Source organism: Petromyzon marinus, chromosome 13 (genome assembly GCF_048934315.1).
Source record: "Petromyzon marinus isolate PM22_M1 ecotype Great Lakes invasive population chromosome 13, UKy_Petmar_22M1.pri1.0, whole genome shotgun sequence".
Classification (NCBI taxonomy): Eukaryota; Metazoa; Chordata; class Hyperoartia; order Petromyzontiformes; family Petromyzontidae; genus Petromyzon; species Petromyzon marinus.
Window position 1 is genome coordinate 836,507 of NC_133679.1, and position 12,540 is coordinate 849,046.

General features: G+C 56.5%; 1 protein-coding gene across 1 annotated transcript in view; it reads right to left on the reverse strand.

Moving 5' to 3' along the window:
* LOC116942185 (sodium/hydrogen exchanger 2-like) overlaps window positions 1–11,115 on the reverse strand; it is a 30,349-nt gene extending 19,234 nt beyond the window's left edge. The window contains exons 1-4 of the mRNA XM_032953812.2: window positions 10,580–11,115; window positions 4,785–5,086; window positions 1,814–1,987; window positions 953–1,203 (exon numbers count right to left, since the gene is read on the reverse strand). Of these exons, the coding sequence (XP_032809703.2) occupies window positions 953–1,203; window positions 1,814–1,987; window positions 4,785–5,086; window positions 10,580–10,871 (1,019 nt within the window). The 5' untranslated portion in view covers window positions 10,872–11,115. The remainder of the gene's footprint in view (window positions 1–952; window positions 1,204–1,813; window positions 1,988–4,784; window positions 5,087–10,579) is intronic.
* Between the last annotated feature and the right edge of the window lie 1,425 nt (window positions 11,116–12,540).

Sequence of the window (12,540 nt, forward strand, 5' to 3'; positions counted from 1 at the left end):
ACCTGCCCCGACCTCGCAAGGCGACTATCGCTCTCTGCTGTTTTGGCAACAGCCTCGCGGCGAGCTCTGCATTGCCCCCCGCGCGAACGAGCACGCGGCACGCGTGAAGCGACTCCCTTAGCAGTCAAGGGCATCTGTAGCCTAAACACCGGCACTCCGATTACGCCTGGGCTCGGACAGAGGTCGCCGCACGTCGAGCCCCTGGACGTGGACCTCCCTCCCTGTGTCCCCACGGACGCCGAGGGCCGCCACCCGTCCAGGCTCGCATCGGAGGGATTCGTCGGCCGTGTCCGGTGGCAGGAGTTGATTTGTATCGAGACCCCGTACCGGGTGTTGCGTTCAACGTCATCGCAGGACACTGCGTAGTTTTGCTCGACTTCGGCTGACTGAGAAACCTGCACGGATTTTGTTTAGTGCAAGGATCTGGCGACGTTACGCCCCTTGTAATCGGTTGTTGCCACCTGCCATAAAACTGCAGTGCCGCTACACACTCGCCTCTCTCGTTGTGTGGTGACGCCCTGGCCCGAAGTAACTGGGTGGATTAGTTATGATGTAACAGTCATAACACCAGCAGCAAATCGTCGATTTTTATTTACTCTCCCGTACAAATCATTCTAAAAACTCCGCACCTTGTTGCGGTTCCTTTGTACATCTTTCATTTGACGTTGTACGCAGATTTTACTTTGCTCCATCATCCCGCTTATCGAGGTATCCTGCCAAACCTCACGTTCTTTCGCTACGGCTGATGTTCTATGGGACACAGGGTCGCCGGTGACCCAAGCCGCCGCCCACAATTCGGCCCCTGCGCGCGAACGGCGAACAGAATGGAGGGACGCACAGAGGTGACCGACCCCTGGCTCCCAGCTCCCACGTCAACTCCGCACCACGGAGACTCATCGCGCGCTCGCCGCGGTCATCTCCTGCGCCGCTACGCCGCGCGAGTCGTACTCACGCCATGATCCCGGAGAGCTTGGACATCTCGGCGGTGAGGTAGGCCAGGTAGGCGAAGAGGAAGACGAAGAGCGGCTCCAGGACGCTCACGCGGTGCGTAAAGCGCGACGCGAACGCCGCCAGGAAGCCGTAGAAGAGCCCCACGATGATGCCGCCCAAGCCGCACAGCACCACCCTCAGGATCGCCACCGCCACGTCGATGCCCAGCACCTTCTGCATGTCGCACATCTCCAGGAAGAGCTGGTACAGCGCCTGCACGGCAGCGGGGGGGGGGGGGGGGGGGGGGGGCGTACGGAGACGGAGAAGTCAACGGTCGCAGCCCCACGGGCCCCGCAGAATCTCCCGCTGGGCATCGCGGGAGCGAAGTTGGCGCTCTCAGTTCGAGCGCCGCGTGCTGCGCTCGCCCCCACTGCCGTGCCGCGCAGCGCCGTCCGCGACACTCCACGCAAGGCAGCCGACACGCTCATCGACGTCCAGATGTCCTCATAGCCGACGCTACCGATGCCACCACAGCACCTCGCCAACGCTCTCCTCCACCCTCCGCCAGATCGCGCGGCTGCTGCGCGATCTGCAGGTAGCGGCTTCCAAGAGCCTCGCTGACAGCCTCCCACCGCCACCGCCGCCGCCACCACCGTCTGCTCCTCGTTCTTCCCCTTGGTCCCCGGACTTACGAAACGCCACGGCCAACCCGCACGAGCGGACCGGCCGCAGAGTCTACGTTCATGCGCGGGTCTTTTAAGGAACCCCCCCACCACCACCTCCTGCATTGCTATGCACTAGATTACAAAGTAATGTGTCTTTAGAGCTGCTTGTTTGTCCCCCCGGTTGTCTCGGTGCGGCGCGAGGAGGCGCGGGCGCTCACCACGGTGACGGCGTCGTTCAGCAGCGACTCCCCGAAGACGAGCGTCTGCAGCTGATCGTTCACTTGGATCTGCTCGAAGACGGCGATGACGGAGATCGGATCGACGGCGGAGATGACGCTCCCGAACATGCACAGCTGCAGCATGGGGATGTCGTCCAAGTTGAAGACGGAGATCTGCTCGCACGGCAGCACGCGGAGCCGCGTTAGGGGCGAGGAACAGCAAATCGTCGATTAAAATCGATTCTTAAGCCCACGATCCGTGCGTGGGATGACGCACGTTGACAGTCGGTCGTTTTAAGACGTTCTGAGTTGGATCTGGAATCGTCTGCGGAGCTGTGAGCAATCTGGTTTCTCTCTAAATGTCAAACACTCGTTGATTTTGGTCCAAGAAGTATTTGGGGCATATAGAGACTCAAACGTAGCCACAAATATCATCATACGCTTTGGGCAGACTTGGCGCTGCAAATCGGTGGCAGGGCGGCCAAACAACCGCGTGTGGATCTGGCGGAACAAAATCCGCGTCTCTCGCGATTCCGTCAGTGGTGGAAAGTTGAACAGGCTGTAAGTAGTGGTAGGCTTTCGCGACCGATATTATCCGTAATGAAATGTTTTTTTGGGGTCTCATCACGTAAATATATAAATGTGTCGTTAAGCCCGCCACCACCGCACACGGCCAATTAGTAAGGTTTGTCACGTAAAGAAAACGTGACAATTAGTTGCGAGTGCAGCACACCGCTTGTGTGTTGGAGACTAAACCCGCAACATTCACAAGTCGGCTATGGCCTTTCGCTGGTGGTTACAGCAACCAGCTTCATTAGGCCATTAGGCAGAATTGTGACGTTTGCCAACACCTCCACGCAGTGTAAAGTTTCCACTTTGACACAAGAGAGCCCCCCCACCCTCCCCACCCACCACCCCACGGCGTTTCGCTGTCACGGATTGCGGCACCACGAGGGACGAAATTACCGCGTGGGGGGGGGGGGCACCTCGTGACTCGTCACTCCACCTCGTTTAGTCAGAACACGCTACGTCACTCCACCTCGTTTAGTCAGAACACACTACGTCACTCCACCTCGTTTAGTCAGAACACGCTACGTCACTCCACCTCGTTTAGTCAGAACACGCTACGTCACTCGTCATTCCACCTCGTTTAGTCAGAACACGCTACGTCACTCCACCTCGTTTAGTCATAACACGCTACGTCACTCCACCTCGTTTAGTCAGAACACGCTACGTCACTCGTCACTCCACCTCGTTTAGTCAGAACACGCTACGTCACTCCACCTTCGTTTAGTCAGAACACGTTACGTCACTCGTCACTCCACCTCGTTTAGTCAGAACACGTTACGTCACTCCACCTCGTTTAGTCAGAACACGCTACGTGACTCGTCACTCCACCTCGTTTAGTCAGAACACGCTACGTCACTCGTCATTCCACCTCGTTAAGTCAGAACACGCTACGTGACTCGTCACTCCACCTCGTTTAATCAGAACACGCTACGTCACTCGTCATTCCACCTCGTTAAGTCAGAACACGCTACGTCACTCATCACTCCACCTCGTTTAGTCAGAACACGCTACGTCACTCGTCATTCCACCTCGTTTAGTCAGAACACGCTACGTCACTCGTCACTCCACCTCCTTTAGTCAGAACACGCTACGTCACTCCACCTCGTTTAATCAGAACACGCTACGTCACTCGTCATTCCACCTCGTTAAGTCAGAACACGCTACGTCACTCATCACTCCACCTCGTTTAGTCAGAACACGCTACGTCACTCGTCATTCCACCTCGTTTAGTCAGAACACGCTACGTCACTCGTCACTCCACCTCCTTTAGTCAGAACACGCTACGTCACTCCACCTCGTTTAATCAGAACACGCTACGTCACTCGTCATTCCACCTCGTTAAGTCAGAACACGCTACGTCACTCGTCACTCCACCTCGTTTAGTCAGAACACGCTACGCCACTCGGGTCCCAAATATGAAAGCTCAAGTTACGGTAATTTTGTGACGTTTTGCCCATTTTTCCTCGTCTAGGTGTTGAGTATTTTCGCGTTATCTTCGTGTAAAGATCGATTGTGTGACGTGCGTCTGTGAGAATTTATTTTCAGTGGTTTTAAACGGAGCGGCGTCACTCGTTGCGAGACCTGCGTTCATCCAACTCTGTGTCCTCGTTGACGCATTGGAGATGACGGCGAGGGCGACGGCGATGATGATAATGAGGATATGATAACACAACCAACATCTCACTCCAGTAACGCGAGACCCGATCAGGGCACCCGCCTCTCCGCTGTCGCGCCTCATCCAGCGAGCCGAGTCGGTGTGGACGACAAACCTCAGGCACGGGGGGGGGGGGGGAGGCGTCACAACGGCCTCGTCCAGTGAACACCGCCTCGCAGTCCCCACGGCCATGGCCGGGTGCTGCACAAGCCGCCTTCACTGGCTGGTTGCCACCCGTGCGGGGTCGTACCTGGGTTCGACCCGGGCAGGGTCTGGACAAGCTGTGTTCGGGTGGCGGGAATCGATTTTGTTTGCAGGAGACTGCACGGTGTGTTCATAGACCTGGGCCGAGGTTGGGTCAAGTTTGCATTGTGGAAACGGCGGTAGTCCTAGTTCACTGTAGATACCAGCAATGTATCTTGAACTTCGTTCGCACCGTACGTAGCCAACCGTGCTCAACAGAGGTGCGGGGTAAGAACAACAAACTAAACAGTAAAAGCAATGCCAAACTGGGATCTTTTAAATCCTCATCATTGGCGTTTTACGTTTCTAAATATATTTCTGGAGTTTAGACCATTACAGTTTGAGTGTGGAACACGGCATCACCTCTCAGTTCCATCACAGACGTTCTCAGTGCGGTGATTCTCGCAAACTGGACTCTTCTCGACCCTCCTGGACGCTCCCCGTGGTTATACAAAATGAAACGTGAACTCGTGAACTCGTGAACTCGTGAACTCGTGGACTCACCTGGCAGATGCCGAAGAGGAAGAGGCTGATGCTGAGCGCGTTCCACAGGGTGCCAAACACCGAATAACTGATGATGGTCCCGATGTTATCCATGAACTGGCGAGTGGGGAGAAAGTACCCCGAGTCGAGCATGAGGGGGGGCAGCAGGTAGAGGAAGAAGGCGTCCACCCCGAACACGAGGTCGGGGGAGGGCAGCTGCGGCGGGTGGGCCACGCGGATGACGGCCCCCACCAGCAGGCCCATGATGACGAGGAGGCAGCTCTCGGGCACGAAGGTGGAGATGGGGCGCGCCAGGTGGAAGCCTGCACCCCGCGCACAGCCATCGCCGCCGTTAGAGGCCACCCATTGAGTAGTCACGCAACAATTTGTCAAAACTTCACCCCTGTCCCCCTCCCTATACGCGCGCAAACTTTTTACACCCCCCTCCCCACCTGCGTACGTTCGCCTGACGCACCCCCCCGAATTCTGTAGAACGGCCGATATTTAATCCACGCAGAAACGATCAAGATTAATAATATTAATGTGTTTAAGCAAACAGAGAGTCCACCGCCGGACTATCTAACTAATTTGAAGGCCAATGTAGACAAATTGTTATCGAGGCTTCACGCACCCCCCCCCCCGTTTCCTATGCGTACATTGTCAGTAGACTCCCCCCATACGCATGCGAACGCATTTGGGTGAACCTCCCCCCTCCATGTGTACATACTCAATGGATGGCCCCTCACGACGGCCAGGAACCACAGCCGCTGGGACCCCGAGGCTCGGTCCCAAGGGGCTAGGGGACGCCTCACCCCGCCGAGTCTCGACACTTTCCCTTCTGGGGGAGCCTGCATTGGGATGTCCCCTCCCCTCCCTGCCAGTTTTTTGAAAGAGCAATTTCCGCGTGTCAAGGGTGGATCGGGAGTGGTTGGCACGCTGCGTTATGAACCCGGCCACCTGAGTTGGACTGCCGAGTGATATCTGCACCGGTACTGGGCCTCTCCCCCACGTCAACAACCAGCACTGAGCGGCAAGGTGAAGTATAGTCAAGCAACTCTCATGACCGATACAGCATGAGGAGGCTTTCACCCAGCAGTGTACTGACAAAGGATCAAGATGTCTAAAACTAAATTATGTTTACTTTTGCCAGGTAAGACCCACTGAGCTATTTGGTTGTTTTTTTTCAGAAGCCACCTGGCCAAAAATGATAGCTTAACGAAGTGGCTTATCACGTGTAAATTTATAGCAACCAAATATTCTGAACGCGTGTTCTAAATGTGGAGGGACAAGCTGAAGGGGTCCTCCGGCTTGTCCCTCACGACCACGGGGAGAGAAGGGCCACGCAAACTCCAAATAGACAGCAGCAGCAGGCATCATCAGGGTAGTGATCGAACCCACGACCTCCTGCAAACCAGGCGAGGCAGTTAACATCTCATAGCCACCGCGGCACCACCACCGCACCCCACCAGCGCTATCTACCCAGTGCTAACTAATCGCCATTTGTTTCCATCCGTATGGCGATAGCGGTGTCCCCCTCGCACATACGGGTTTCCCCGGGCACTTCGGTTCCCTCCCAGGTGTATTAACACTTATTTATTCGCTGATAACATCTTGAAAAAAAAACATTTGTAGGACCCTCCTAAAAAAGGCGTTACACGTGGGGTGAGACTGAGGGCCTCGTCACACCGTGGGGTGACACTGAGGGCCTCGTCACACCGTGGGGTGACACTGAGGGCCTCGTCACACCGTGGGGTGACACTGAGGGCCTCGTCACACCGTGGGGTGACACTGAGGGCCTCGTCACACCGTGGGGTGACACTGAGGGCCTCGTCACACCGTGGGGTGACACCTCAAGCGGCCCAGCAGCGGTTCGAGGGAGACGCTGGAACCAAATCGTCAGTCCCATTCGTGACGACTTCCGTGTCGTCCGACAGGCAGTGCTGCCCCCCCCCCCCTCAATTCATCGAACTTGGAGCGTGACCACCGCAGGCGCGAGCGTGCCGCGTGCCCCTCTCATTGTTTACCGTCGACGCGTCACGTGCGCCGACAATGCCTCTCTCGCAGCACCACGCGACCACACTGGCACGTGGCCTCAACACACGCGCGCGGCTTCCAGCGCGACGCGTGGAGCTCAGTGGGCGCCATGGCTACAGACGCCGCTAAGCAAACGGAAGGCTGCGCCGTGCTGCTGCAGGTACCCCCCCCCCCCCCCCCACACGGAGAGCGGGTGGTGGGAGTCTCTCTCCGGGCGTACAGGTGCACACCGCGCAGCCGGGAGCCCCCAGCCGTGCGCTGTAGAGGGTCCTGTCCAACGAGGACCCACAACTAACGGGGGGGTCCTTGCCAATGACCTCATGGCAGTTCTCCAGCACTGTGTGCGTCGAAACCAGTCGGGAGTTTTGCTTGCGTCGAACAAATGCAGCTGTAAGCATTCATTGCCAGAAGGCCATGGGGCTGATGAGATGAGTCAAAAACGGGAGGGTGTCTTGTTTTACTTGTTTTGTTTTATTTTGGGTGGCTGCGGTTTCGTACGATATTATAATTCACGACGTGCCGTCAACATGTAATGGTCTTTCACATTTAAAAATCTTCTTCGACTCCAGTGTTGACCTCATATGAGCCTGCCCCTGAGATCTGCTGACCGTGTGACCTCACAATCTTGTAGCGCGCGTCAGCAACCCCGGGCACCCGATCCTCACGGCGATCCCTTTGCGGCTTACAACTCTCCGCCTGCCTATTGTGGTGGGCACACAACAAAGACAAAGATCCCCCGTATAGCCTGTAACAGACTGTTGGGGCAAGTGCTGTTAACGAGCACCTATGAAGGCTGCCACGGTACACGAGGGGGTGGGTGGCCAGCACCACGCCCGGCCGCCTTCGGTCCCCCCCGTGGCGATGTCTACACACACCGCACCAGGTACTCGTTTGAGGCCGAGTCGACCTAGGGGAGGCCCATTACCGGTTCAAATAATTGTCACTGGTATCGACCGTGAGCAGGAATCGAAGCGCGGTCACCAGGATCGTAGCGCTGAGCGTTAAGCGCTACACTACCACACAACACACACACACAGACAGGCGCGCTAAGCGCTACACTACCACACAACACACACACACAGGCGCGCATAGCGCTACACTACCACACAACACACACACACAGGCGCGCATAGCGCTACACTACCACACAACACACACACAGGCGCGCTAAGTGCTACACTACCACACAACACACACACAGGCGCGCATAGCGCTACACTACCACACACACACACAGGCGCGCTAGGCGCTACACAACCACACAACACACACAGACAGGCGCGCATAGCGCTACACTACCACACAACACACACACAGGCGTGCTAAGCGCTACACTACCACACAACACACACAGAGACGCGCTAAGCGCTACACTACCACACAACACACACAGACACACAGGCGCGCTAGGCGCTACACTACCACACAACACACAGACACAGGCGCGCTAAGCGCTACACTACCACACAACACACACACACAGGCGCGCTAGGCGCTACACTACCACACAACACACACACAGGCGCGCTAAGCGCTACACTACCACACAACACACACACACACAGGCGCGTTAAGCGCTACACTACCACACAACACACACACACAGGCGCGCTAGGCGCTACACTACCACACAACACACACACAGGCGCGCTAAGCGCTACACTACCACACACAAAGGCGCGCTCACACTCCAGATGGCAAAAGTAAAGAGCATGCGCGTCGTGGTTTTCAACACCACCATGGCTCGTCACCACACGAGTAAGCGAAGCGCGCCTCACGGAAGCAATGGGGCAACAACGAATAACAACGACATCGCTAGAAGCCTTCCGTCTCATTGCTCAGGGGAAGAGCTCACGACTACGAACACCACGGGTCCGGCCCAGTGCAGTGCAGCAACAAGAACCCCCAGTGCAAGGAGGACAGATCATCCACTCATAATAAAGGTTTGTGGGTTAGATCGCGTTATTTATAAATGTGTCGTAACCCTCCACCACCCGACACGGCCAATCAGCAAAAAAAGTGTCACGTTGACAAAAGACAAATAATTCACTACTTTAGCCCACCGGTGTGTTGAAGAGTGAATCCACAACATTTACAGTTTGAGTACGACGTTTCGCTGGTAATTACATCCAGCATCATCGGGCAATTCGCCAGAATGGTAAAGCCCTCGCTTGCTCCCGGTCTTAAATAGAGAATCCATTGAAATTGAGAGGAATAAAAATAACTTTAATCGCTCTGACAGCTACAGGCTTAGTGCGGCCTGGAAGCGTATTATTAAATAATACACATTACAATTCCTTATAGGGGAAACACATACTAATTAACGGATTACTAACATAGCATATAATCACTAACACACATTACAACTAATTACTAATCTACAACTCATTACTAATCATAACCATTGACTGATTACTAATCGATTACATAATTACAATACCCCCCTCCGCCTTAAATCACTGCACCTGAAATGAGTTAAATTATGACGTCACCCTGCTGGTCGAGGATGACGCAAGCGTGGTGGAAAGATCAGCTGACGCTGTGAAACTGGCAGGAGGAAGGAAGAGATGGCATCAAGCGGATTGGTCGTGGGTCTCTGGAGGTCAGGTGCTGGCTACAAAACTTCTGCGAGCTCTGTCAAAGAGAGAAGGGAATGATCTGGCAGAAGGGAGGAGGTGGTGATCTGGAAGAGGGAGGGAGGTGGTGATCTGGAAGAGGGAGGGAGGTGGTGATCTGGTGGAGGGAGGTGGTGATCTGGTAGAGGGAGGGAGGTGGTGATCTGGTAGAGGGAGGGAGGTGGTGATCTGGTAGAGGGAGGGAGGTGGTGATCTGGTAGAGGGAGGGAGGTGGTGATCTGGTAGAGGGAGGGAGGTGGTGATCTGGTAGAGGGAGGGAGGTGGTGATCTGGTAGAGGGAGGAGGTGGTGATCTGGTGGAGGGAGGTGGTGATCTGGTAGAGGGAGGGAGGTGGTGATCTGGTAGAGGGAGGGAGGTGGTGATCTGGTAGAGGGAGGGAGGTGGTGATCTGGTAGAAGGGAGGGAGGTGGTGATCTGGTAGAGGGAGGGAGGTGGTGATCTGGTAGAGGGAGGAGGTGGTGATCTGGTGGAGGGAGGTGGTGATCTGGTAGAGGGAGGGAGGTGGTGATCTGGTAGAGGGAGGGAGGTGGTGATCTGGTAGAGGGAGGGAGGTGGTGATCTGGTAGAGGGAAGGAGTTGGTGATCTGGTAGAGGGAAGGAGGTGGTGATCCGGTACAGGGAGGGACGTGGTGATCCGGTAGAGGGAGGTGGTGATCTGGTAGAGGGAGGTGGTGATCTGGTAGAGGGAGGGAGGTGGTGATCTGGTAGGTGGGAGGGAGGTGGCAATCTGGTAGAGGGAGGGAGGCGGTGATCTGGTAGAGGGAGGGAGGTGGTGATCTGGTAGAGGGAGGGAGGTGGTGATCTGGTAGAGGGAGGGAGGCGGTGATCTGGTAGAGGGAGGGAGGCGGTGATCTGGTAGGTGGGAGGGAGGCGGTGATCTGGTAGGTGGGAGGGAGGTGGCAATCTGGTAGAGGGAGGGAGGCGGTGATCCGGTAGAGGGAAGGAGGTGGTGATCTGGTAGAGGGAGGAGGTGGTGATCTGGTAGAGGGAGGGAGGTGGTGATCTGGTAGAGGGAGGGAGGCGGTGATCTGGTAGAGGGAGGCGGTGATCTGGTAGAGGGAGGGAGGTGGTGATCTGGTAGAAGGAAGGAGGCGAAAACCTGGCAGCAGGGAGGAGGCGATGGCGCGGTGGGGCACACGCACGCACCGATCTTGGCGATGGAGGCGAGCATGATCCAGAGCGTGACCTCGAGCGGGTACTGCACGGCGCTGTAGTCGATGGAGAGGACGCTGAGGCGCCAGTCGCCCTTGGGCACCTTGGTGTGGCCCGGCAGGGAGCCGTGCCCGGACTCCACGGACCAGCCCGAGTTGTTGGCCGGCCGCGGGGGGCCCGGGACGCCGGGGACCGCGGCGGGGGCCCCCTCGGCGAGAGACGAGAGCAGCAGCAGGAGCACGAGGAGCACGAGGAGCACGGGGGACCCAAGGCGACCGGGATCCATGGCGACGGGGATCCTGGCGAGCACAGCTCCGACTCGCGACTCCGTGCGCCCGTGGCGGGGTGGGGGAGAGGAGTTCCCTGTCACTGGGACGGCTTCCTCCGCCACCTCGCGGGGCCGACGAGCGTGCTGGGTGGCGCCTGCTGCATGAGAGTGGCGCTCGTTATGTAAGCAGCAGCAGCAGCAGAAGCAGGAGGAGGTTTGTCGTGCCGGCACAGAACTGGTTGGGGAGGTTGTGGTCGCGGTGGCGAAACTGCGCCGGGGCACGCGGCCCGGGCGCTCACCTGGAAGGAAGGGAGGGGGGGAAGGGGCATCTGATAAAAACAAATAGCTCACGTAGCTGAACACCAGCAACACACACACACATACAGACACGCAGTGTCACACACTCATACAGACACGCAGTGTCACACACTCATACAGACACGCAGTGTCACACACTCGTACAGACACGCAGTGTCACACACTCATACAGACACGCAGTGTCACACACTCATACAGATACGCAGTGTCACACACTCATACAGACACGCAGTGTCACACACACATACAGACACGCAGTGTCACACACTCATACAGACACGGAGTGTTACACACTCATACAAACACGCAGTGTCACACACTCATACAGACACGCAGTGTCACACACTCATACAGACACGCAGTGTCACACACACAGACACGCAGTGTCACACACTCATACAGACACGCAGTGTCACACACACATACAGACACGCAGTGTCACACACTCATACAGACACGCAGTGTCACACACTCATACAGACACGCAGTGTCACACACACATACAGACACGCAGTGTCACACACTCATACAGACACGGAGTGTTACACACTCATACAGACACGCAGTGTCACACACTCATATAGACACGCAGTGTCACACACACATACAGACACGCAGTGTCACACACTCATATAGACACGCAGTGTCACACACACAGACACGCAGTGTCACACACTCATACAGACACGCAGTGTCACACACACATACAGACACGCAGTGTCACACTCATACAGACACGCAGTGTCACACACTCATACAGACACGCAGTGTCACACACACACAGACACGCAGTGTCACACACTCGTACAGACACGCAGTGTCACACACTCGTACAGACACGCAGTGTCACACACTCGTACAGACACGCAGTGTCACACACTCGTACAGACACGCAGTGTCACACACTCATACAACAACAACCGCCATTCGCCACTAAGTGTCGGTGACGTCACCACGACGCTTGTGCCAGGCCATGTGCACCTTAAGGCCACGTGAAGTGTCGAACGCCCGTTGGCAGGAGGTCACGGGGCAGACCCAGGTGCCACGGGTCGACTGACTGCGATGACTGGCTGATGCACCACCTGTGCCCCCTACTGTGCCAACCTGCTGAGCTTTAGCCACCCGGCGCTCCGCTCGTTGTTGTGAGCGTCGCTCCTCCGCCCTCCGTTGTTGTTGGAGGGCGACTGCCTCCAACTGCCCAGTAGCATCCTTCACGAGCCTCCTCCACAGAGGCCGATCTTGACACCGCTGGTACTAGTCATCGGCAAGTCCACTCAGCTCCACGTCCTCCTGTACCACATCACTCCATCTCTTCTCTAGCCCGTGCCGCGCCCGTTTAGCACCCTCGATCCGGCCGAACAAAAGCTGT